We start from the raw sequence: 25549 nt of genomic DNA on the forward strand, positions 1-25549 counted from the left end.
GTGTAAATGGGTGACGGACAGATAAATAGGTAAATATAAATGATAAAAAGATGTTGGGTGGAAAGTGAGGTGGGTGATGGTGGAATAGATAATGGGTGTTGGGTAGATGATGTTGCTTAGATGAAAGACGGGATGATGAACTGATGGATGGATGAGTAGAATATGGATGGATGGTGTGGGGAAGGGTAAATGTGGAGTATGGATGATGGGTGGTGACACCCATCCAACACCATATGGATGATGGGTAAATGAATGTTGGAAGGATGAGTAGAATGATGGATGGATGGGTGGTTGGATGGATGGATGTTGGATGGGTTGAGAAAGGCTACATGGATGTAGGATGGATGGATAGAGGAATGGATGTATGAGTGGGATAATGGATGTTGAATAGGTTAGTGAGTGGATAATGTAGGGTAGACACTGGTTGGTTGGATGGATAATACATGGATCTATTGATATTGGATGCTAGATGGATGTTGGATGGATGAATGATCAAGGGATGGATAAGAAGGTAGATACATGGATGGAACCTGGGGAATAACCTGAGCTAAGCTGTGTTCTTTCTTATCTCCAGTTCCAATCAGAGGAGCCTGAGGATTCAGAACCAAGCAAAGGCCAAGACTCACTGACCGACCAGAAGCAGGCCGACTCGGTAGTTGGGTCGTGGGTGTGGGAACATAGGGAGGTGAAGGGAAGGGAAATCAGATTGGAGCTGGGCTGAGGTCCTCTGATGAGCTCTAGGGTCATCCAGACCAGGGATGGCTCTTCCGAGGGGTCATCTGTGTGCATGGTAGGGCCTCAAGAGGAGGGGCTCCAGAGGAGCTGGGCAGCAGCGCTACCTTTAGGCCTGGGGACCTGGGCAGGTAAACGATCCTGGAGTCAGAAGCCCAGGGCTCTGCTTTTAACTTGCTAGAATGTCCTGGAAAAGTCACTCCCCTTTTCTGGGCAAATGGCAGTTTGACTCTGATGGTGTCTGAAGGTAAGGCCCATCTGGTTCTGGAGGGCTGGCCAGGCAGGGAGAAGGGGTAGAGATTCCAAGAGCTGGAGCCAGAGAACCACTGAAGAGGGCCGAGGAGGTGCTGCCGTCAGCTGAGCCTGGATGGTCTCCAGGGTCCGGGGCGGGAGAGATGTGTGCAGGGGGTGGGATCCAGTGAGGCTGCTGCGAGGCCTGGCTGCAGCTGGAGCACATTGCTGCGCCCCACCCCTCCCCACAACCTGCCAAACAGACTGTTCTCATCACGCTCGGCCTCCAGAGAGGTGAGGTCAGCGCTGACAGCCTGGGGCAGCAGGAGGCAGGGAGAAGGAGACAGGCTGCTTGCGGCTGTGCTTTCTTCATCCTGCTCTTGTTCCACTGTTTCTGTGCTCCGCCTGAGAAGCCGATTGGTGGTGGTGGGAGGGGGGGATGCATCTGTCTGGCAGCCTGGAACCCCCGGTCTGGCCCTGCCGCTAATCAGAGCTGGGGGGGGGGGCGGATTCTGCCCCTCACTGTGCAGATGAGGAAACGAGTCATCCCAGGTCACACAGCCAGGCAGCTGTTGACCTCCAACTAGAACCTGGGGCTTGGGACCCCCATCCCACAGTCCCTCTGCTGCCTGCACGTTGCTTCCTGGCTCTGCCCTGATTCCCTACATGGCCTCCTACAGTGGCAGCAGGATTCTCATTGCTTGGTGGCCCATCTTCCCGTCTGTGACATGGGAGGGGACAGAGGACTGGTCACTGAAGGCGCTTCTTGCTCTCACAAAGTTGCTCTGGCAACTTTGCTCTTCCTCTTTCTGGGTTATTTCTTCATATTTCCTGGGGCCAGAGTTTTGTGAACAAAGAAGAAATAGCAATATAGGGGTCTCCCTCTAATCTCCACCAACACGGAAGCCTCTCAATGCAGCCCCAGGCAACCTGGATTGGACAGAGCTGATGACTGTCTCGTTCGCTCGCTCGTTCGTTCATCCATCCATTCATTTATTCACGTACACTTAGCCAGCACCTTCTGCATGCCTGGGTGTAGGCCAGAAGTAAATTGGAGTGCATGCAGCTCCTGGTCCAGTGGCCGGGGCTGTGCTGGGGGAATGTGGTGGGAAGGTGGGGAGCAGTCCTTGCCCCAAAGCCTTCCTGGGCCTGTGATTTGATGCTTTATGTCCCACTGCCAGATGATCTCTGGATTCTGAAGAGTGGGGACACCTGGACTCTGTCCTACCTCTCTGCCAGTAAGCTGCTGGGGGACTTTGGGCAAATGCCTCCGCTTTGCTGGGGCTTGTCTCCCCAACAAGGATGACTGCAAAGGGGGCACATTTGGGGGCTCTGCCAGGGGTGGCTGCAGAAGTCTCTGTGATTCATTCCTTTCATAAAGGGGGGAGGGGAAGGCAGATGGAAGCACTTCTGTGACCTCTTGGTGCCAGACGGGTTGTTGCCATGGGGGAGATGGACCCAGAGTTTCCACATCTTTAGGTATTTCAAGAGAAACTGGAAATCTGCGGTTATATGTTAATCTCTTGATTTTTTAACATTGGAACCTAATGCAAAATAATCTGAAAACCTTATGCAGGCTGAACACACGGGGTTCTGCACGCCCCTCCTACTGGCCACCTGTGGTTTGACTTTAGGGTGGTGAAGTGCACGTCTCCAAAGGTGCTGAGCCCCAAGAGCCCTATCAAACACCCTGTAGTGTGAATGAATTAACAAGCTTTTTTTTTTTTTAGATTTTTTTATTTATTCATTCGAGACACAGAGAGAGAGAGAGAGAGAGAGAGCATGAGCAGGGGGAGAGGCAGAGGGAGAGGGAGAAGCAGGCTCCCCGCTGAGCCAGGAGCCCGATGCGGGGCTTGATCCTAGGACCCTGGGATCATGACCTGAGCCGAAGGCAGACGCTTAACCATCTGAGCCACCCAGGCGCCCCAACAAGCTCTTTTCTTGGCAGTTCTGTGAGACAAGAAAGATGGGAACCCTGGGCCTTTGAGGTGGGCATGGCAGAATAGGCAGGGGAGACTAGTCAGGGACCCCCCCGTCCCACCAAAGGGACCTGGGGGCCAACACTGGACCCTATTTGACAGGCAGACAAGAGGCCAGCGGAGGGCAAGTCTGGGAGCCCACTCAAGGGCCGACTGGTGACCTCATGGCGGATGCCCGGGGACCGTCCCACGCTGTTCAATCCGTTCCTGCTGTCTCTGGGGGTCCTCAGGTGGCAAAGGGTAGGCTGGCTCCAGCGGGGTGGGAGGGATGAGGGTGGGAGAGACGGGGAGGGGAGGAAGGACGCTGGCGTTAGTCAAAGGAGGGAGAGTGGGGGCCGAGGCGGGGGGACTTGGGGCTCCCACAAGAGAAAGGAAGGATGGAAACACGGTCCTAAGGGCCCCGTGGTCTCTGCAAACGAGTGGGATTTCCCACCTCCAGGACAGGACTGGGGCTGTTTTCAGTTTTCGGGGTGAGGTGGGATTGAATAATCTACACGGCTGAAAGCTCCCAATCAGCAACTGGGCCAAGGGGAACCAAGTTTTTTTTGGGGGGGAAGGGAGAGCGGGATGGCCTGTGGGGGGCTCTGGGATTGCAAAGTGTGTCTCAGACCTGGGCCTGAGCCAGTTTCACAAACATCTGGCATTACGTAACCTACCCCCTGCCCTGAGAGGGCTGTAAACACTCAAGCCTCTGGTTCAGGGTTTCCTCAAGGGCAGGGAGGGGAGGCAGCTGTGACTGGCTCCCTCCTGCCCCCTTCACAGCAGAGACAAGGGGCCTGGCCTCTGCAGGGGCCACTGGCTGGCTCAAGGGCTCTCTTCTCTTAATGACAGGCTGACTCTTGTACTCTCACTGGCTCTGGGTCCAGCACTAGGCTGGACATGTTAGCGACAGTGCACCCATTTTGCAAATGAGGGGATGGAGGCTCATGGAGGTGAGCTGACTTGCTCGAGTGGCGCAGCTAGGGTTTAGAGGAGCCAGCCTCTTGCTGATTTTCCTCATTCCTAGATGAGAGAATGGCTGCAGCTAATCACCCGAAGCCTCAGTGGCTACATCTGTATAATGGGGAAAAGTCTATAGCGACTCTCAGGGTTGCAGAGAGAGCTTGGGGAGATCAGGATGCACAGAGGTGTGATGGTAGGGGGTGGGCGGCATCCAAACACTAACTTTCCCAGCCACTTCATGATTTCCTCTCTGCTGCTTTTGGGGGTTAAGGCACTAGGGTGATCGGACAAACATGGTTATCTGGGCAGAGTGGTACCTTCAAGCCCTGGGCGGGATTTACCTTATCACACTAACTAAAGGTCACTAACATGGAGCAGGCCTGGTAGGAGGGAGCAGGTAAGTCCCTGGCGGACAGAAGGGCAGAGAAATGGGGAGAAGGATTCCGGAGTGGTGCTGCTGCTGCTGATAACCAGAGTGTATCGGGCATCTCCTTTGTGCTCAGTTCTGTGTTCGGTGCATGACATGCCTGATCGCATTTAATCCTCACCACGAGGCATACTAAGTACGGTGGATATTGTCCATGTTACAGATCAGGAAATGAAGCTCGGTGAGGAGAGAAACCACTTGTTCTAGGTCACACAGGGGCAGAGCTGAGATTTGAACCCTGCTTGGGCCAACTGCAGAGCCCTCCCGCCTCTGAGCATCCCGATCTCCAAGCCCTGCTTGCAGCCCCAAGAATCTCCGCAGATTTTCCCCATTACACAGATGTGGCCATGGAGGCTCTGAGTTGGCAGATGTCTTCTCATCTGGGAGGGAGAAAAATCAGGAGCTACGGGATGGAACTGCCAGCGGGGCATCCCAGTTACTTAGAGCAGCTTCAAACACCTCGTGGGTTGGAGAGTGAAATCGGTCCAAGGTCAAGAGCCAGGAAACTTGAGTTCTGTCTCTGTCACTAACGTGTATGGCTTTGGGCCATCATCACCCTCTCTGAGCCTCATGGTCTTATCCTCAGTAGAGTAATGGTTTGAGATGGATAACCCTGGAGTTTGGTAGCCCTGGGTCCCTGGGTCTGTGCCATCTCTGTCCGAACCAGGACAATTTGTGGTAAGGGAGTCATTCCTTCGTTTGTGCATGCATTCATCGGAACTGTGTTTACTGAGGACCTACTGTGGGCTGGGGCCCTGGGCTGGCCTCCAGGATATAGACAAAAACACTCTGTCTCTGCCCACAGGAAGCTCAGTTTGGTGAGGGCACTGACTTGTAACTGGTAAGAACACTGTGGTCATCCCTTTAGTGGCCAAATATACGGATGCAGGGAGCACTGGACCAGGAGATTCTAAATCTGTGCTGGTAGCACTTTGGCTTCCTTTGGACTGAGAGCTGGAGGGTGAGGAGGCATTTTCCAGGCAAACAAGGAGGGTTTGGAGAGAGGGGAGGGAGGGGAGGGAGAGAGGGAGGGAGAGTGTATGTGTGTGTTGCGGCACAGAGGACAGGCTGAGAAGTGTTCCAGACCCGGCAGGGAATGCAATGTGCAGTCCCATCCGAGGTACAAAGGACCTGGCTTATTCTGAGAATTCCCGGTGGCTCCATGTTCTGTATCCTGAGCATGTAAAATGTGTGTGTATAATGATGGAAGACAACAGGCAGGGGTCTGATTATGATGGACGCTGACTGCCTGGCACAAGAATGCAGAGCTGATCTACTAGCACTGGGGAGGTGTTGAACTTTGAGCAAGGGAGTGATCTGATCGCTGGGTTGAGGGTACTACAAGAGGAGTCCCAGAGGCCAGGAAAGCAGCAAGGAGGTTGGTGCTGCCAGGGGCCACTGGGCCAGAGCACTGGTGGCTGGTGAGGTCTTCTGTTTATTCACTCACTCTACCAAGGGTCAAATGCCTGAGTGAGGTACAGGGGTAGAGTGGGAAAACAGCACGTGAAAACAGGAAGGCCAGTGTCTAAAGGAAGACAGGCTGGTTCTTGGACTCATTCCTTAGGGTAGAGGAGAGGCACCCAGTGGGAAATGTGGGAAGGAAGTTCAGCTCCCTGGCCCTCTGTTTCTTTATCTGTGAAATGGGGAGAGTAATTATAGTTATGACAGCAATAATTTTTGAACTCCAAAACTGAGCTGTCAGAAAATTGAAATGGCAATTATTCCAAGCTCCCCTGCACCCCCCCCCCCCAACGCTAGCTAACTAGGGATAAAGGGGTTCTGGGTGCTTTACTTAAATTAACACTTAATCCTTACAGGAACATCAGGAGATAAGAGCGTTATCCCCTTTTACAGAGGGTGAAGTTGAGGCCCAGAGGGGTTGAGTACGGTGCTTAAGGTAACACAGGGTTTGAATCACAATGCCACACAAGCTATCGCTGCATTTTCAACACACTCCACCAAAGTCCCTCCTCTGCTGCAAGGCTCAGATGAGCTTCTGCAGGCAAAAGGCCTCTTACAACCTGCCAAGTGCTGGGAATGTGAGAAACGGGCGTACGCCCACACCCAAGATCCCAAAATGGGGTTCTTAAGCCGAGAAAGACCCGCTTGTGAGGAGGAGCCATTTGGTGAATGCCCTACCACTCCAGAACTCGCTTTGGGCTTAGATTACATGCTCGGAATCCCGTCCCTTCCTACTGTGACTCTGGGCAAGTCGACTCACCTCTCTGAGCCTGTTTTCTCATTAGTAAAATGGGGACAGGGACACCTCCCCGTCAGGTCTGTGGAGAGGCCGAAATTAGGTTCACACAGGTAACGAGCGGGGCTCGGCGAGTGGGACCCCCTGAATTGTTAGTACCGGGTGCACTGCCCACGTCTCCGTCAAACCGACGCGCCGAGCCCTTAGTGGACCCATCGCTCCGTCCGGCGGCTCGCGGGAGCCATAGCAGGGCGACTGGGTGCCACACCCGGCTGCCCCCGCCCTGCACTCCCGAGCCGGGGCCCGACCGAGTCACCTGCACACTAGGTCCTTCCTTCCTCCCAGCGCGCCGGCGGCGCGAGCCCGGCCCTCGATTCCCTCCGCCCCCATCCGCCGGCCCCGACCGCCCTCGCGCACCCGTCCCGTCGCGGCAGGCTCCGCCCCCGGCCCGACCCGCGCTCCCATTGGTTCGCCCGCGGCCCCCGCCGCTGTTTGTCCCGGCTTCCCCGCCGCCCATTGGCCCTCCCGGGTCCTCCCAGGAAGTTTGAAAAAAAAAAAAAAGTTTTATGGGCGGATGGAAGGGGCCGGGGCAGCGCCGGGGAAGGGAAGGGCCGGAGGAGCGGCGGCGGGCGGCCGAGAGGGGCGGCGGCGGCGGCGGGATTCCCGCGCTGCTGAGCCCGGCCCGAGAGCCCTTTCAACCTTCCTGCCTCCTGCTCCCGCCGCCCCGGGGCGCCGCCATGACGGTGAGTGTCCCCCGCGGGGCAGCCCCTCTGCGCCCCAGGCCGGGAGGAGAGCCGACGGCCCGAGCCAGAGCCGAGCCGCTCCCCTCCTGGGCACCCCCTTCACTTCCCAGCGGCGAGAGGAGGTCTCGGCCGGAAGACAGGGCGACCTCAGCGGCACAGGCCGGCCGTCCTGCCTCAACTTCCCCCAGCCTCCTCTTCACCTTTCCGGGCCAGGAGCCAGAGCGACCCCCAGGAGATGGGAACTCCCTGTCCTGGGGAGACCCTTACCCCCCCCGCAACTTTTGCGGGACCAGTCACGGACGATTTCGGATGGCCCTTTCCCACCTCTCCTCCAGCCGCCTTGGTGAAGACCTGACCTGATTCCCAAACTACTGGACCCGTAGGGACTCCCAGGGCTCCGGGCAGTGGGAGGAACGGGGATGGGCCCGGTCTGGGGTCTCGCCCGGGGCTGGAGAGGCGCTCCCCGGCTCGAATGGGTCGCGCAGAGCCAGGCCTGGGAGGGCTGCCTACCCGCGTGGGCGCTGGCCCGAGGTTGGGTGGGTGAGAAGGGGCCATCCCGTCGCACCCTGTCCGGGAGCCCGTCCTGGGATTTCTGAAGCGGAGCGATGCCATGTTCTGTCGGGCTTGCCGCTTCGCAGAGGCGCTGAGGCTTTGGGTGGGGCAAGCCCACGAGTGAGGTGGGGGACACGATGGCAGAGATTTGTCTTTCTCTTGGGGATGAACACTGCCCAGGTCACATCAGTACTTGTGCCTTAATGATCATATTGGGCTCCACAGCCGAGTTCACCATTATTCCCATTTCACAGTTGGATAAACTGAGGCACGGGGAGGGAGTGGTGGTGAGTTGCCCTAGGTTATCCTGAGTGTAAAGGAAGGAGTAGCCTCTTTCCAGGTCAGTCTGGCCCCTTGACCATGATGTTCTGGGAGGGAGGGGCGGGGCTGCTTTTGGTTTCTGGCTGGCGCCTTAGGGAGGCTCTGACAGCCTAGGAGGGTGGGGTGATGGAGTTGAGCAGGGTGTGTTTGCGCATGCGCAAATCCGTGGAGACCCTGACAAGAAGTGGGCTGGGCTGCTGGAGGTTGGCCCTAAGGGTCCCTGCCCCTGTGAGTGTGATGACCTGGCCGCTGCTTGGACTTCCTCGGCCTCCGCACATCCTGCCACCTCCCTGCTGGCTCTTCCTGTCGTCAGCAGCCTCCCTTTGGTCAGTGAGCGGAGAGGGATGTGGGGGGAGGAGCTGAGTCAGTGTCCTGGCCACCCACCCCCAGGCTCCCAGGCCCCCAGGCCCTGGGGAGGGTACTTGCATTGCCTACTGGGTGCCTGCCAGATCCTGAACTGGGCGCTTTCACATTACCAGAGTTGATCCTTTAAAGTTGATTATAACTTCCCATCTAACAGATGAGAACACTGAGGTGTAGAGAGGGGAAGTAACATGCCCCAGGTGACATAGCTGGGCCCTGGCTGAGCCAGCATTTGTAGCGAGATCTGCCCCAGCTTTCTCTCTGGGGCTAGATAAGAAAGGTACACTGTTGCCTCTCTTGAGGAAGCGCATGGTGAACAAGGGTGAGGCAGCTCCAAGCCCCCTGTGGGGGCATTTGGAGGAGGGACCCTGTGGTGGGTGGGGGTTTCCAAAGGAAGACACCCTCCTCTTATTGGAGGACTTGGTCAGGTGGAAATGGACTAGTGGGAGGGAACAGTGTAGATAACACACACCTTGGTCGGGTTTGGGGAAAGGTGAGAAGATAGAAAGAGGGCCTGGAAGGGAGGGCCTCAAAGGCCAGGAGGAGCAGTTTGGGCTTTGGTCGGGGGCACTGGGGAGCCAAGAAAGGTTTTGGAGCAGAGAGGAGGCTCATGATCACCACTGACAGTGTTTGCTGGCTTCATTGTGGCTGCCTTCATGCCTGAGCCTGCCCCAGCCTGGTGTCCCTCCTGTGTCTTCGTCACACCCTTTTCCTCTCTCCTGACCCCAGCCCTGAGCTCAGATATCTGGAGGGAGCGAGTGGTAAAGCTGCCGTGAATGGGTAAATGCTTAAAGGCTTCAGGAAGCTGGGCCTGGAGTCCAGATCTGCTCTACCTCCTTTAGCCTTAGCCCGGTGTAGCCCTGCCCTTGGAGCCTCCTGGCCTAGCCACTGCCTGGCATCAAATTATATACCTGTCCACTTGTTTATTGTCTGTCTGTTTCCTGAGTTCCACCAGGGCAGGGGCCACATCTCCCCTTCGCAGCTGATTTCCTGGCCTAAAACAGTGCCTGGTGCTTTAAAACAAAACAAACAAAAAAATGTTTTTCAACAAACACTCCCTTAGCCCCTTGGTCCTAGAGGGTGAACAGCACCCGTCCCTAACAGTGAGTTGCTTTTACTCTAGCCTGTGAGGGATAAGTGAATGGCTTCAAGATCATCACAGATGCAGCAGAGGCTGTGGGAAGGCGGCTGGCTGGGGTGTGGTGTGTACTGGGAAAGGGACCTCGGAGGTGGCAATTAAGCTGGGTCTTAAGGCATGAGTTAGGGGTTTGCCTGGTCCCCGGTGGAGGAGGAAGCCTGATACTTAAGCAGAGGACATGGGCTGGTGTGGAGGGCCTGGAGTCCTGATGTGTTGAGGATCAGAGAGCATATGTGATGATGATATAAAAATGGGGTTCCCTATGCAAGGGGGAGGCCAGGCTGGAAGGCTGAGCTGAGGCTTTTGTGCCATCAGGCAGCTGGACTTTGTTTTGAAGCCCCCTGGAGCCATCCCTGGAGGTTTGAAGCAGACTTGTGACACTAGGCCTTTTAGAGGGGGTCCGCCTGCCAAGCATGTGCTTAGAGGGGGCTGTGTCAGTGGTCTAGGCAGGTGGGAGGCAGTGCTGACCTGTGGCCGTGACCAAAAGGAGGAGAGAGCTGGTTGGTACTCCTGGAGGGACAAAGGGCAGGTGAGCTTCCTCAGGTCGAGGAAGGGTGGCTGGGCCCTAGAGGCCACGAGGGAAGGTACAGCATGAGAGGTTTAAGCTAGCAGACCTTTTGACCCTGAACAGGGGTTCCCAGGTTACTGCAGGACCTTCCCTGTCAGCGGATTTAAAATCTCACATTGGCAGCCTCCTGCCCCTAAGGTCAGTGTGCCATCTAGCACCCGACATGGCGTGCAGCATGTTTGTACCAGCTTCCAGAGGGTCACTGAGCTTCTCCATGTATAGCTCATTCAGCCCTCTCACAAAGCTTGGGGGAAGGCAGAACCCCTCCCCCCATCATTTGCCACATTAGGCAGCCAGGGCTCAGGGAGGGGATGTGATGTCCTCCCCCGCCACCCTACCTCCACCCCACCCTCTGCTTTCCAGGCAGCCCTTGGGGTCCCAGCCTTTCATTCTAGTTGGGGAGCCCTTGCTCACCCCTGGAAGCCTATGGCTGATCTCCCAGTCCTGGCCCAGTCTGATGGGCTGGGTTGTCCGCTCGTACCTTCCCAGGAGCTTTCCCAGGAGCTTTCCCTGGACCAGCACAGCAGTGCCAGCTCTGTGGGCCATCCTGGATAGCCTGGCTTCTCGGGGCCAAGGGGTGGGGGCGGAGACGGCCCCCAAAGCACAGGAATTTAGACCGGGAAGGTAAAGGAGGGTAATATTTATTCAGCAGGTTTTTGCTGAGGCCTAGTCACAGCATGCCTGGACTTGGGGTCCCTGGAGGTCCCTCTCTGAATGGAGGTCACCCAGGTGATTTGGTGGCCCCGGGCGTAGCTGCCGGTCTTCAGTCTTAGCTGGGGACCACCCTAAGCAGCCTCTGGCACTTGTGGGGAGCAGGGTAAGGATGAATGGAGAGAGACAGCGGGAAACAGCCCCAGGGTTTCCCAGCTCTGAGCAGAGCCTGGGTCCCCTCCCTCAGACAGGTATGCAGGGAGGGGCCTCCATGCAGGGGTGGGGCTGCTGGCCTGCTGAGATCCAGGGGCTCTGGCCCCACAGCCTGGGCCCTGGATGGCTCTGGATGTCCAGGCTGCTGGCCCAAGCCCCTCTTGGGCCACTTCCTCCACCTGTGGAAGAGGAGAATGGGGAGGAAGGCGGGTCAGGGGAGGTGGCCAGGTCAGGTGGCTCCGGTCTCCAGCTCCTGTCTCTGCTGCCCACCCCACTGAGCCATGCCGCAGGCTCCTTCCACGCAACCAGACACCTTGGCCTGGTGAGGCTGTGATGCTGGCGCTGATAGGTGGGCTCAGGGCCACGGCAACAGGTGGCTGCCTCCTCCCTGCCCACAGCCTGGCCCGCCCCGCTTTCCTCCCTGCCAGTGGGCAGAAGCTGACACTCTGCTGAGGGGACCAGGACTTAGATGAGAGAGAAGTCTGCCGTGGGCTGGGAGGGTCTGTGGGCTGGAGCCCACCAGAAGGGCATGGCCAGAGAAAATGCCCGGATGAGTAGCTGCTTCGTCTAGGCCCGGGGAGGGGGGGTGTGTGGCACGTAGCTCACAGGTCTCTGTGGAACATGCTGCAGCTGGGAGCCCCCAGACCCCGGGCCCGCGCCCCCCTGGGCAGCACCCGGCAGGTAGGGCTTGCCAGGACTGAGGTCCCATCTTCCTGGCCCTTCCAGAGATCTGGAGGGCACCAGAGGATCTCTGACCCCAGCCTCGGCCTGGCTCCATCTTTCAGGGTCTCCAGGAATCATGGAAAGGGCAGGGCTGGTTGGAACACAGGAGGATCAGTGAGTGGGGGATGAGCGGGGTCATTAGGGCGTTTTCCTGGTGGGCCTCCTGGCCTCGTCGGTGAGAGGAACGGGACAGTTTCCTCAGGCCTGCTGGTTCAGGCTGTTCTCAGCGCTCTCTGGGATCTCTATAGGCAGAGCCCTTCTGGCCCCTCTCTCCTACTCTTCGGTGAGGAGGTAGGCTGGTGGGAGGGGAGCCTGGGCATCTAAGGTAGATGTGCCAGTCACCCTGCCTACCTTCTTGGCTCTCGGAGGGAAAGGGGCCAAGGCTGCCTCAGTGGCTGGGGAGCCTGCCTTGATTTGGGGGTTACCTGGGCCCTCAGCCCCCCTCTCCTGGCTCCCCAGAAACCCAGTCTCACAGGACTCAGGGGGCAGGATGGGTGCAGTCCTGGTTGGCTCTCCGCCAGGCCTAAATCACCTGCCTCCTCATCTTCCCACAGCCCGATCTGCTCAACTTCAAGAAGGGATGGATGTCAATCTTGGATGAGCCTGGAGAGGTAGGAGGGCTCTAACAAGAGGGGACGGGTTGGTCTGGGCAGCTTCAGCACCCCAGCAGGTCCCTGGGGGCAGCCCAGCAGGCTGAGCTGCTAACACGGCTTGTCTAGGCTCCTGGAGAGCCCGGCCTCTGAGTGGAGGAGACCCGGGTGGGCCCAGAGCGGGCACCCTGAGTGCGGGTGTTTCTTGGGCAGTCGCAGTGGGCCTTGGGCTGTGGGGGTGGGAATGCAGAGGCTACAGTCATCTCAGGCTGCCGGAACAGTCTGCCGGCATACAGGGCAGCAGGAGTAGAGGCCTCCTAGCCCCTCACGCCCTACACCCCATCCCCTCGTGTCACTGAGAGCCCCTCGGCCTTCTTGTCTCTAGATGATGCTGGCTGGGTCTGAGGGTCTGGGGTGGAAGGGCTCAGAGAGATCATCTGGCCTGAGACATTACAGATTCCCAAAGACTCAGGCGTGCAGGAACCTCTCCCGCCCCCCTGAAGTGGGCCTCAGAGCACCGACTTTGAAGTCTCACCAGCCTGGGGCTCCACCGGTCGAGCCACAGCTTCCTCTGGCCTCAGGAACCACATCTATGGAATGGGCATGATGGATCATGATGATTCTTTCCAGGGCGGACAACAGGGTCGGAGAGGCTGAGGCGTGTAGGGTCCCTGCCAGAGCTCAGCTAAGAACCCTTCCCTTTCTCTAATGTGTCCATCCTTAGAACCAGGAGGGACAGTGGCCTCTCGCTGGCTCTGCCCATTCAGCTGCCAGGCTGGCTGGAGTCTGGGAGCTGGAGCTGGCTTCCTGCCCGCTCAGCCTGGGAGGGGACAGCTCCCTGCCCCTGTCCTGCATGTGTCCTTGGCTCGGGTCTGCGTGCAGCCCACATGCCGGGGAGGGCTCAGAGCCAAAGGGAATCTCATTGTGTTTCCTACCGACATGTTTTATTCCGTCCAGCCCACAGCCTTCCATTCCTGCTGCCTGCTCACTGGTCCTCTGGTGGCTGTGCTCCAGGCTCACACAAGGCCTGGAACCCTGCCAGTGACCCTTCCCAGCCTCCCCACCCAGGGTCTCCGGAGGGCAGAGATGATGGGCCCCACCCAGAACTGGCCGCTACTCATCTTCTTTCGCAGGGTTTTGGAATGTCCACCCTGGGAGTTCAGCCAGCCCAGCCCCTTGGTGCACACAGACAGGGGACAGGCCCACAGAGCTTCCATCTCTTCCGGGCCTAGTAGCCCCTTCGGTAGACCCAGGCCTAGAACTTGGGCCGCCTAAGGCCACGGAACTCTATCTGGCTCCTGTCTCAGCCATCATAGATTAGGCTGCAAGGACCAAAGAGACCATTTGGCACAGAAGCCCTGCCCTGCTTTGTAGAGGGATAGTTGAGGTTCTGAGTGGCAACCCGGGCGACTCTTAGGACAATCCCCAGTAACCTGGTGCTTGACCCTATGCTAAGTGCTACGAGAAACATACAAGGGAGGGATAGATACACTTCTGACCTCCCAAGAAGGCTTAGGGACTTCTTATCAGCGCCGCGTGGCAGGTCAGAAGAGTGAAGCTCAGAGAGGTCGAGATACCCGATCGAAGACCACACAGCTAGCAAGGGATAAAATAATTATAACCTAGGTCTCTTGGATGCTAAGCCCTATTTCTTAGGGGAGGCCGTGTGGAAAGAAGTCGCAGGCGTCATTCTGCCACATCCTTGAAAACTTGCCATCTTCTTGAGGGAAGAAAACTAAGTATTTAGAAAAAAGTGAATAGAGTTTGGTGATCTGGGGGAGCCCCAGGAGGGCTGAGGACTGGGTGGCATGTGCTGACCCTGGGAGTGGGTGGACCTCAACTGGCATTCCAGTGAATGGCCAGAAGCCCAGAGGTGGGCTGAGCTTGGCATATTTAATATCAAGCTGTTCTGGCACCCCTGCCCTCCCCTCTGTGGCCTGCTGACCTGACCCCAGCTGGAGCAGAGATGCACTGCAGAAAGGGGCCCAAATCATAAATGTGCAGAGAACGTCCTCACAAGCTGAACACACGTGTAACCAGCACCTAGCTCAAGGAGCAATAGGACCAGTGCTCAGACACCTCCTCCAGGACACCTTCCAGTCCACTCTGGGTCCCTTGTCCTTGGCTACTGAGGTGATCCAGAGGGGCCTGGGGGAAAAGACGTGCAAAGTTCTGCTCCCTGACTTGCTGGGCAAATGACGTTACACAGGTCACAACCCCTTCCTGGTCTGCACTGGAGGGGGTTACTCGTAGGAGCCTTGGTGATCTCAAGGGAGAGGGTCAAGAGGGCTACGGGACTGTCAACACATCAAAGAAGGGCTCCCAGAAGGAAAGGGAAGGTGTCGGCACTGAGGAAAGGCCAACCCATTTCACAGGTGCTGCCCCTGGAGGGGCCAGGCTTCAGATCTGGAGTTTCTGCCTCTGCTCTGTCCCCTGCCCCCACGGGCCATCAACAGGGCAGAAGAGGGTGCTGGGGCCCTACTGTTGACCTGGCAGCACCCAGGATGGCTGCAGAACGGTGCCCACAAACCCCCTTCCGCTCCGCCCTCCCCACAGGCCCCCTCCCCTCGCTCACTGCCACCTCTTCTTCACAGTGGAAGAAGCATTGGTTTGTGCTGACAGATTCAAGCCTTAAGTACTACAGGGACTCCACCGCTGAGGAGGTGAGACCAAGTGGGAAGACTCCCTGTCCCCATCAGGTGCTGGGGGCCCTGGAAGGGGACCGGGGGCGCCCAGCGGGGAAGTGGAAGGCGTGGACCATCGTGGGCTTTCCTGCGGCAGGCCGACGAGCTGGATGGCGAGATTGACCTGCGCTCCTGTACAGACGTCACTGAGTATGCGGTGCAGCGAAACTATGGCTTCCAGATCCATGTGAGCCGCCGTGCAGCTGGGGTGGCATCAGGGCCGGGTGGGGGGGCCGGCGATGGGCTTCGTGACTGGCTCCTGTCACTCATTGACCTGGAGACCCTGTCCTGAGAGCCGTCAGAAGCTCTGCTGCCAACACCTGGCGTCTCTGGGGAGGCCTCAGAGATCATTGGTGGGGGAGGACGGGTGGAGTGTTGGGGAGACCGCAGAGCCCGCGGGTGGAAGGGAGCTTTGGCACCCTCCGCTCATCCCTAGGTGCAGGACCTTAGGTTCCCTACTTGGGGGGAGAGGGCCACCCTCCCTGGGGTGCAGAGTGGCGAGGGAGCGGGGTGGGGCCAGAGCTGGCCATGTGGCAACCTGCCCGTGGGGTGGACTTGCAGACCAAGGATGCTATCTATACCTTGTCGGCCATGACCTCGGGTATCCGGCGAAACTGGATCGAGGCTCTGAGGAAGACCGTGCGACCCACCTCTGCCCCGGATGTCACCAAGTATGTGCCAAGCTGGACTGGGACCTTGAGGGAGGCACCTACCCCTGCATCCCTGAGTGGGGTTCTGGCACCCAGCTGAGGGCCCGGTGGCTGTACCTCTGGGGCCTCGGTTTCTCCATCAACAAAATGGAGAGAGGGCAAGGAGCATTCTTGGCACTCACCCGAAAATACTTTGAGGATCTGTGGTTTGACTGCCATTCCTTTATAGTCCCCCACATCTGAAAGGCGGGGAGGGATCTTGACTCTTCGGAGAAGATGCCAGTGAGTCAGAGGCCCCCCGCTAGTGGCTGATTGTCTCCGAGCCGTGGGAGCTGTGTCTGAGCCTGAGCTGGGGAGAGGGTGTGGTTAGGCAGTGCGGATGAGGAGCTCACCCCGCCGGACGTCGCCATGCGCGGAGGAGTGGAGGACTGAATGAGTTGCTGGCAGAGCCCCCCCCCAGTCTAAACCCTCACCGCCCACGGCGGGGCTGGGAATCGCAGCTGCTGAACAGCAGGAATGGCGTGTGGTACTGGGGGGCCCAAGCATAAGCCCCCCCTACTTGGCCATACCTCGGCTGTTCAACCTCAGGCCCGTGACTTTCTTGTCTGAGGGTCAGATTCCTCATCTGTCATGCCGAGCGTGACGTCTGCCTTGTGGGAGGGATGTGTGTGGAAGGGCTCTGTGGACTCCAGAGCACTCTGCAGCAGGGCTTCCAGGTAGTCTATAGGCTCAGCTGCTCTAACAAAGAAGCCCCAAACACAGTGGCATAAATAAGGGAGCGCTTGCTTTCCCTCTCCAGAACAATCCAGAGGTGTGTGATCCAGGCCTGGCGGGGCAGCTCTGCGGCCCACAACTCACACCTTTGTGTCTGGCTCCGTTCTCGTGGAGTTCCTGCCAGCAGCCAGGCCAGGGCATGCCCAGTCCTTTAAAGGGAACCACCTCTCACACCCCTGGGTGGAGGAATGCAGTCACATGGCCACACAGCTGCAAGGGATGCTGGGGGGGGGTGTCATTTTTGGCCAGCCAACGATGTACCCCGCTATTACTAATGGAGGAAGGGGAGGACTGCCATAGTTGGCACTCTGTGCACCCAGAGGTCACCGGTCACCTCATCTTCCCCCGCCCACCGTGAGCCCCTTGAACCCTGGACCTTATCTTAAACCACACTGCTGGGAGGAACGCTTTGATCACCATTGGCCAGGGGCTCTGTTTGCTTTGCACACTTTCACTCACCTGGTCCTCGCATCCATCCTGTGAGAGGCATTGTTGGCCCATGTCACAGATGAGGTCCCTGGGGGCCAGAGCAGGACCCCAGCTCTCCTGGTGCCTCTGCTGCTGAGCGTGGACCCTGGGATGCTTCTCAGGGTCTGTTAATGATGAAGCTCTAGTCCTAACCTCGAGATGGGGGTCTGTCCCCGGGCCCCGGCCCAGGGGTGGCCCTCCAGCAGTGCTTGACCCTTCACTCCCTCCCGCCTGACGAGGCTCTGCTGGCACCCTAGGCTCTCGGACTGCAACAAGGAGAACACGCTGCACGGCTGCAGCACCCAGAAGGGCTCCCTGAAGGCCGGGGAGCAGCGGGGGGGCTCTGAGGTCATCGGTCGGGGCAGCCCGAGGAAGGCGGATGGGCAGCGGCCGTCCCTGGACTACGTGGAGCTCTCCCCGCTGACGCAGGGCTCCCCGCAGCGGGTCCGCGGCCCGGCCCGCACCCTCGACCGCCCGGCCAAGCAGGAGGAGCTCGAGCGGGACCTGGCCCAGCGCTCCGAGGAGCGACGCAGGTGGTTTGAGGCCACGGACAGCCGGCCCCCGGAGACCGCAGCTGGTGAGGGGCCGCGCCGGGGCCTGGGTGCCCCGCTGACGGAGGACCAGCAGAGCCGGCTCAGTGAGGAGATTGAGAAGAAGTGGCAGGAGCTGGAGAAGCTGCCCCTACGGGAGAACAAGCGGGTGCCTCTCACCGCCCTGCTCAACCAAAGCCGCGGGGAGCGCCGGGGGCCTCCGGGTGATAGCCACGAGGCCCTGGAGAAGGAGGTAGGCATCACCGCTGGCCTCCGGGAACACCCCCCCCCCCCCCCCCCCGCCGCCAGGGGCCCTCCTGTGCCTGCAGTCACTGTGGCATTCATCTGGCATACCTACAGGGACGGGGAGCTCACCCCTGATTCACTGTCTGGTACCTCAGACTCTTAGGAACTGGAATCTTCTTTCCTGGACCTTGGTGTTTCTTGTTTTGGGGCATTTTTTTTTCCTTCTCAGTTTTGTCCTCAGCAACCACATAGAAGGGAGGAGGAGGGAGAGACCACTTTTTTTTTTTTAATTTATTTATTTGACAGAGAGAGACACAGCGAGAGAGGGAACACAAGCAGGGGGAGTGGGAGAGGGAGAAGCAGGCTTCCCGTCGAGCAGGGAGCCCGATGCGGGGCTCGATCCCAGGACCCTGGGACCATGACCTGAGCCGAAGGCAGATACTTAACGACTGAGCCACCCGGGCGCCCCGGGAGAGACCACTTACTCAGCGTCTTCTGTATACCTCATCCTTGGCCTTGTTTCCCTGTATTGGCTCACGTAATCCTCTGAGCAGTCTCATGGTCCAGAGGGTAGACCTCGTCACAGTTGTACTGACAGGAAACGGAGGCTCAGAGACCACCTACTACGTAATGTAATCAGTGTCTGTGACCACAGTGTCCTGCTCCCAAACCTGTTTAGTCTTCCCTGGGACAAAGTTCTCCTGGGTCACTGACCTGGCCATCCAGGAAATAGCTGGAATGTCCCCTTTGCCTGCATTTCCACCACAGGCTGCGTCCCCTGCTCAAACCCAAAGCTCCTCACTGCCTCCCAGCACCCCCTTCCCGGCTTCCAGGTTCCCACTGACCCCCCCCCCATCCCCTTGTAGGTCCAGTCTCTTCGTGCTCAGCTGGAGGCATGGCGTCTTCAGGGAGAGGCTCCTCAGGGTGCACCCAGGTCCCAGGAGGACAGCCACGTCCCCCCGGGCTACATCTCGCAGGTGAGGCCAAGGGGCTGTTTGGTGGGGGCTGCGGGCAGGCTTCTGGTTGCCGAGGTTTCAGAGAACCACTGACGTTCTGGGAGTGTCGCAGAACCCGTGTGAGGCATTTGACCTGCATCGTCTCATCGAATGTGCCCCGCAGGTAGCCATGGTCACTGTGCCCATTTTACAGACAAGCCACTGAGCTCTGAGAGGTGATAGGACTTGCCCAAGGTCAACTGAGCTGCAGATGTCAGAGGTGGGATTTGAGTTCGGTTCCGGCTGACTGCAGAGACTGTGTGTGAGCCCCCCGGGACACTCTGTACCTGGACCCCTTCTCCCACACCACCCGGGGAAGGAGAGCCAGTGGGGAGTGGGGCCCCCAACGGGCAGGCCCCCAGGGTCACTGCCTCAGCACAGAGAAATCCCACGCATGCCTGCCAGGCCAAGGCGCTGCAGCAGGTGGCCTGCAGGATGTGGGACGCTGGGCCTGCCCGGGACAGTGGTTCTCAGCTAGGGCTGATTTTGTTCCTCTGGGGACATTTGGCCATGTCTGGAAACAGTTTGACAGAAAAATACGTGTGTATTTTAAGCACATATACAGGCTGACATATGTTACTGATTAATTTTACTGATAATTACTGATCAATTTTGCTGATATAAAGGAGGTTTAGGACACAGTGTACAAATACGAAATTATCACTTTTCTTGTGAATTCCATATATAGCTAATTGAATTTTCTCAGAATACTTTCACTGGGTTTTTCGAATGCTTGTGTCCTCAGCTAACTGGCAGACGAGGATTGTTCTAACATGAATGTTGGTTGACTGTTTTGTTCATGTTAATGAGTAAAACGAGAAGATATACGTCAGAACTTTACTTGGTCAACGTCACGAGTAACTTCTTGGCCGAACTGGATAATAGTTTTCTTTTGAGAATATTCTATTTAGAAGATTTTCTTCAGGTCCGTGTTCTAGTTACAGTGTGATGGTCATAAATTTGGCAGACTTGGAAGTTTAATCTGCATTATTAGCATTTTCTTATCCCTTGCTTAAGTCCAGACAATCAACAAAACAATAAGTCAAGCCCTGATCTATAATGTTTACCAATTTCCATGGTGTAAACACTCCCACTGTGGCTGATGTCCCTGAACACCGAATTGGGAAGATGTATGTGCTGCACAGAATTATAGAGCGTTTCCACCAGACAAGGTACAGAAGACGTAAACAAACTCAAGAGCATAGGGGCGCCCGGCTGGCTCAGTTGGTGGAGCGCACGACTTCTGATCTCGGGGTCGTGAGTTCCAGCCCCACACTGGGTGTAGAGAATACTTAAAATCTTTAAAAAAAAAAAAACACGAGAAAACCCTCAAGCATAGACAATAATAAAATGCAGTGAAATAACTAGGAAGTGATGAAAATTTTGAGTATCACCTTTGTTTTCACTGTAGTTAATTGTAAGTTTATATAATTTAACTTTTTAAATGGCTGCGCTTAACAACCACCTCACGAAATTGTGAAGAATATGACCATCAGCTGCCTCCAGTCAGCACGCCATTGCCTGAAGTAGAAGAGACTCTGCTGGGGTCCTAGGCTCTGGGCACGGGGGCCTTCTAGAAGAAGCTCCAGGGTTGGAGGTGGCTGTGTGGGGCGCCCAGGAAGGCACCAGTTTTGGGGTGGCGGCACGGGCTGGGGCAGGAGGTGGAGGGCCAGTAGGTGTCTACAGTGGAGACCTCCAGCAAGCCAAGGAGTTGGGGTCTCATTCCCCAGACCTGAGGGGATTTGGGGTCTGACAGTGACGTCCGGAAAGTGGTGTTGGGATGCAGGGGGGCTTGGGAGGGGGCAAGGGCGGTGTCAGGACCTAGGACGGGCTGGAGGAGCGAGGGCTGCAGGGGGGGTTCACAGGGAGGAGAGATGAGGACTGGGTGACAGGGCCCAAGGAGGACAGGGGGGCCCCCAGGGGCCCTGAGGCTGGTCCGCTGTGCAAGGCCAGGGAGCCCCATGGGGCTGAGTGGTGGGTGGAGCAGTCAGCTGAAGGGAGACCAGGGCCAGGGGGAGTTGGGACCTGGGTGGGGGAGGGGGGCTAGCTTTGGGGTCACCTGACATGGAGAGGGGAGCCGGGAGGGACCAGTGTTGTCAAAGGCTCCCTTGAGGCCAGAGGAAGGAGTGGGTGGGGGCATCTTCAGGCTGGGTGAGGCCCCACAGCAGGGCCTGAGGCAGCTGGGACACCCTTCAGAGACCCCCACCAGAGGGCTTCAAAGTGTACTCAGCCCTTGGATGCCCCAGGGGCTGCCTTTCTGGGTGGGTGGTTCCATTCGCAGCCATCGGGATCTGGTATCGGAGCAGCCTCATCTGTCTGTTTTACTGTTAGAACCTACATTAGATTTCACTAAAATGAAGTTTGAAAGCACTGCTCTGATTGCTCAGCTTACAGGTGGGGAAACTGAGGCATAGAGAGGAGGTGAGACCTTCGATCTAGAGGCAGACCTGTGTCTGCAGTCCAGGTTTCCTGGTCCCCATGAGGCTACTGGGCACACGAAGGGCTGTTGGCGTTTCATCTTGTTAGGTCGGGATGGGCTGGGGTGCAAATGGAATTGGCGGGTGTGGAGGTGAGAAGGGAATGATAAGGAAACAGAGCCGAAGACCGGGGTGGAGGAGGGGCTGCAGAGGTGGTGGGAGCCAGAGAAGAGGAGCTGAGCCATCTGTGTCCCCCTCTGGCCCAGGAGGACGTGGCTGGGGAGTCAGCGGACCCTAGAGAGGTGACAGCTGGGGAGGGATTCCTGGTATCTTAGTCCGGCAGGGAGCCCCTCTTTCAGCTTGTGGGGCTTGCCACATAGGACAGCAGCTGGGGGGTCTGGGGCTTCACCTGCCGGGGGCCACCATTGCCTCTTCTGGCCTCCCCCCAGCTTATTGCAGAGGGAGTAACAGGCATTTCTTGATTTGCTTTGATCCATGTCAGAGGTGGCTACTGGACACCTTGGGCCCTCCTGAAGATAGAGAAAGCAGCACTTGGCCTTTTAGGAGCCCCTCCTTCCTCATGGGCTGGTTCCTGCCTCTGGACCCCCTATTAGCTGCCAGGTCTGCCTACCTCATCTGGCCTTGTAAGGACAGCAGTCCCCACCCCCTATGTTGCTCCCATCTCTGTAGGTGGGCTTATCTTAGAGACCCTCATGAGTTGGTCTTAAGGGCCCGCTTTATAGAAGAGGGCACTGAGGCTCGGAGTGGGGAAGAGGCTTGTTCAAGTTCACTCTGGTACAACGAGGATTAGGACCCGGTGTGTGGAATTCCAAAGCCATGTTCTGCTGTTCTGACTGGAGGGACACAGGACAGATGCAGAGGGACAGACATTACCTGCCCCCCACTCAGAACACCTGGCCCTTCCCCCAGACTGGTCCTTGTAGCCCCCTGGTGCAGCTGCTGGAGAGGTGGGGGTCAGCCCCCCCCCACACCGTGAGGTGCCCAGTGGCATGGGGGATATACTCTTATCTGGGCCCTCAGCTTCAATTTCCTCCAGGGCTCTTCCCTTTTCCTTCTTCATGATCTTAAATTTCATTACATAAAAAATATGTTTACATTTTCAAAAATAATTCAGTCTAATCAAAAGGTTCGAAATAAACACGTGAGCGCTCCTTCCCCTGCCTGCTCTCCCCGCCCCAGGCGTCACCTTGATCACCCTCGGAGCACATCCCTAGAGTTTCCTGTTGCTGTTGGAACAAGTCACCACAGCCTTAGATAACATGGGTGTATCAGCCCCTGGATTTGAAGGGGAGCAGCTTAACTGCGGTCTCGCTGGGCTCAAATCCTTTCCATGGGCTCCGGGTGGGACCTGTCTCCTCACCTTCTCCAGCGGCTTGTGGCCACCTGCATTCCTGGGCTCCTGGCCCCATCCTTCGTCTGCAAAGCCTGCAGTGGAAAGTCTGGCCCCTTCGCTTCCCACAGTGAATTATCACTGACCCTTTTTTTTTTTTTTAAAGATTTTATTTATTTATTTGACAGAGAGAGACACAACGAGAGAGGTAACACAGTAGGGGGAGCGGGAGAGGGAGAAGCAGGCTTCCTGCGGAGCAGGGAGCCCGATGCGGGGCTCGATCCCAGGACCCTGCGATCATGACCCGAGCCGAAGGCAGACGCTTAACGACTGAGCCACCTATCACTGACGCCCCTATCACTGACCTTCTGTGGCCACTTCTCCCTCTCTGCCCTCCTGCCTCTGCTTCCGCATCTGAGGACCCTGTGACTCCATTGGGCCCAGGGAATAATTCAGGATAGTCTCCCTATTTTAGGGTCAGCTGATTAGCAATGTCAATGCCCTGCTGCCACATAAGGTAACATATTCAGAGGTTCTAGGGAGTACGATGTGGGCATCTCTGGGTGCCCCTACTCTGCCCCCCACGGCATCTTCCCATGCCCTTCGCTGTGTTTGACATGCGTGGACTCGGATGCGTGGCTCTGTGTTGTTTCCGCGAGTGGGATCGCACTGTACGTGTTGTCAGAGACCAGCTTGCGTCACCTGACTTTTCAGGACACCTTTCCAAGGCAGTCCACGTGCGCAGCTCTCTTCTTCACCAGCTGCCTGGGAGCCCTTGTAAGGCTTGATCCCATCATTTAAGGGCTTCCCTGTTAGGTGTTGTTTCTGGTTTTCATGTCTTACCAACCTTACTGTAGGGAATACCCCTGTCCCAGAGTCTTTGTACACATGTGACTTTCTGTGGGGTCAACGGGGAGTTACTAAAAATGTGATGACAATACCCAGGTGCCCCCCCCCCCCCATACATCTGTTGCAGCTGACTCTCCCAAGCACGAGTATTATCAGTCTTTGAAACACTTGCCAGTCTTGCCTACAGGCCCTATTTTGTGATCTCAGCAATTTCAGCTCACTTTCTCAGCACCTGACGCGTGTTAGGCTCTGGTCTGGACCCTGGGGGGCTCTGAGCTGGATCAGGTCTTCCCTGTCTTTGGAGAACTTACAGTCTGGCAGAGCCAGAGCCTTCGGAGGCAGGGGAGAGGCTGTCCAGAGATAGAGCGGGGAGGACATTAAGCTGGACTGCAGGCCAAGTCCGTTACCCTGGAAGAGAAAGTTGCAGAAGAACGTTCCAGGCAGAGGGTTTAGCCTTAGTTACAGCTCAGAGCTGTGACCATGCAGAAGAATTATTTCTTCTAACTGGAGTTCCTTGGTGGGGAAAGGCTCAGCCCGAGGCCACGAGGGTCAGACACAGGAGCAGGGACTTGACCCCACTGGATAGGAGCCTCTGAAGGGTTGGGAGCAGGAGAGTGACAGGGTGAGGTCTGTGGACTGGGGGAGCAGGGGCAGGTGTGGTCGGTGGTATGGGGCCCCAGGGAGGAGAGGTGGAGATGGCCGGCCCAGGATGGGCCTGCCCCTGAGGCTCACCACCTGGGGCTGGAGAAGGGCCACCATCTGGGCAGCGGGGGCGGCCCCGGGACGAAGCTGGCTTCCCACCCGCAGGAAGCGTGCGAGCGCAGCCTGGCCGAGATGGAGTCCTCACACCAGCAGGTGATGGAGGGGCTGCAGAGGCACCACGAGCGTGAGCTGCAGCGGCTGCAGCAGGAGAAGGAGTGGCTCCTGGCCGAGGAGACGGCGGCCACGGCCTCAGGTGAGGACCCCAGGCTGCAGCTCCTCGCTGAAATCGGGGAGGACTTTAAATAAGGGGGGGTCTCTGTGCCAAACTTGGGAAAGGGGTCTAGGAAGGGGTGGAGCCCCCAGAACTGGCCTCTGTTCCTACATGATAAGGGGAAACCGAGGCAATAAAAGCCCCACCCACCCCCATGTCCTCCTGGGTTGTGACTCTCCCTCAGAGGCCTGCAGCCTCTGGGGATCTCACCCCAAGGCGCGCGCACGCACGCACTGAGCTCCAACTCCATGCCCACGTGTGCGCTGTTTGCCGGGGTAGAGACTGCTCAGCTGCGGACCGGGGGTTGGGGGAGGGAAGGGCCAGACCCTGGGGAGGGCCGGAGCAAATTTGTGAGCTATCGCTAAGCCCCGTTCCCCACGCAAGCACCCTTAGCTCTTTGCAGTGCCCGATGGAGGGACCCCATTTCACAAATGAGGAACTGGGGCTCAGAGAGGTTAGTGACTTGTCCCATATGGCACAGCTTGGAGATGGCAGAGCCGGAGTGGGAGCTCAGAGCATCCTGACTGCAGAGCTGGTCCCTGAACCCCACCCTCTGCTCTCCCAAGCCAGAAACAGGAACGCCCGAGATGTTCGACATCTCCCTCCCTTCCTGTGTTCCCTGCACACCCCCCGTGTGAGCCTGGCACATCCTAGGCACTCCCGTGGGGTTTGCAGAATCATAGTAATGATGAGAGAAGTCACTTGATCTAGAACTTACCACCTGCCAGTGCTGTGTCACATGCTTCATGCACGCAAGCCTACGGCCCCTCATCCCGAACCCTGGAGCCGGTGTGTTCTGCATTTTAGGAAGGTAACCTAGTACACCTATTAGATATCCTTCCCAGCAGAGTCTGGGCTCTTCCCTGAAATCTAGCGCTAAGATTTTCACGGTGAAACTTCTCAGAGTTACGCTCAAGTGGGCTACAACTGACCACAGATAGCCTTGCATCTGTTCAGGTCAGGGATTGCCACTGAAAGAGTTAGGAAAAACTTCCAGTGTTCTGAGCCTTTGGATTTTAGAATTATGGATAAGATTGTGGACGACGGCTTGTTTAGTCCTCCCAACCACCCTGTGTGAGTGTGAAAACACTTGGTCCTTGGTTGCTTACAGTCTGGAAAATAAGCCAGCGGGAGCTCTCTGCACATCTACTCTGGGCCAGGCATTGCTCTAAATGCTCTATGCACGTCTTCCAATAACGCACAAGAGAAGGTGCTGTTGTTTTCCCCGCTTTCCAACAAGGG

The 25549-nt window shown here is 57.3% G+C and overlaps 1 protein-coding gene across 2 annotated transcripts in view; it reads left to right on the top strand.

The window, feature by feature from the left end:
* Nucleotides 1–25549, top strand: part of TRIOBP (TRIO and F-actin binding protein) — a 53231-nt gene that overhangs the window by 22715 nt on the left and 4967 nt on the right. Inside the window, exons 8-16 of one of the 2 annotated variants that reach the window (XM_088025376.1) lie at nt 575–652; nt 3045–3182; nt 12335–12391; nt 14965–15033; nt 15152–15241; nt 15616–15725; nt 17204–17729; nt 18589–18699; nt 24142–24289. In XM_088025376.1, coding sequence (XP_087881502.1) covers nt 575–652; nt 3045–3182; nt 12335–12391; nt 14965–15033; nt 15152–15241; nt 15616–15725; nt 17204–17729; nt 18589–18699; nt 24142–24289 — 1327 coding nt within the window. Of the gene's footprint in view, nt 1–574; nt 653–3044; nt 3183–7074; nt 7252–12334; nt 12392–14964; nt 15034–15151; nt 15242–15615; nt 15726–17203; nt 17730–18588; nt 18700–24141; nt 24290–25549 lie in introns of those variants that run through there. The other variant, XM_028115430.2, reaches the window with a different exon arrangement.

This window comes from Eumetopias jubatus, unplaced genomic scaffold (genome assembly GCF_037043125.1).
Source record: "Eumetopias jubatus isolate StellerSeaLion01/CBP00866 unplaced genomic scaffold, mEumJub1_p1.0 scaffold_8, whole genome shotgun sequence".
Lineage (NCBI taxonomy): Eukaryota > Metazoa > Chordata > Mammalia > Carnivora > Otariidae > Eumetopias > Eumetopias jubatus.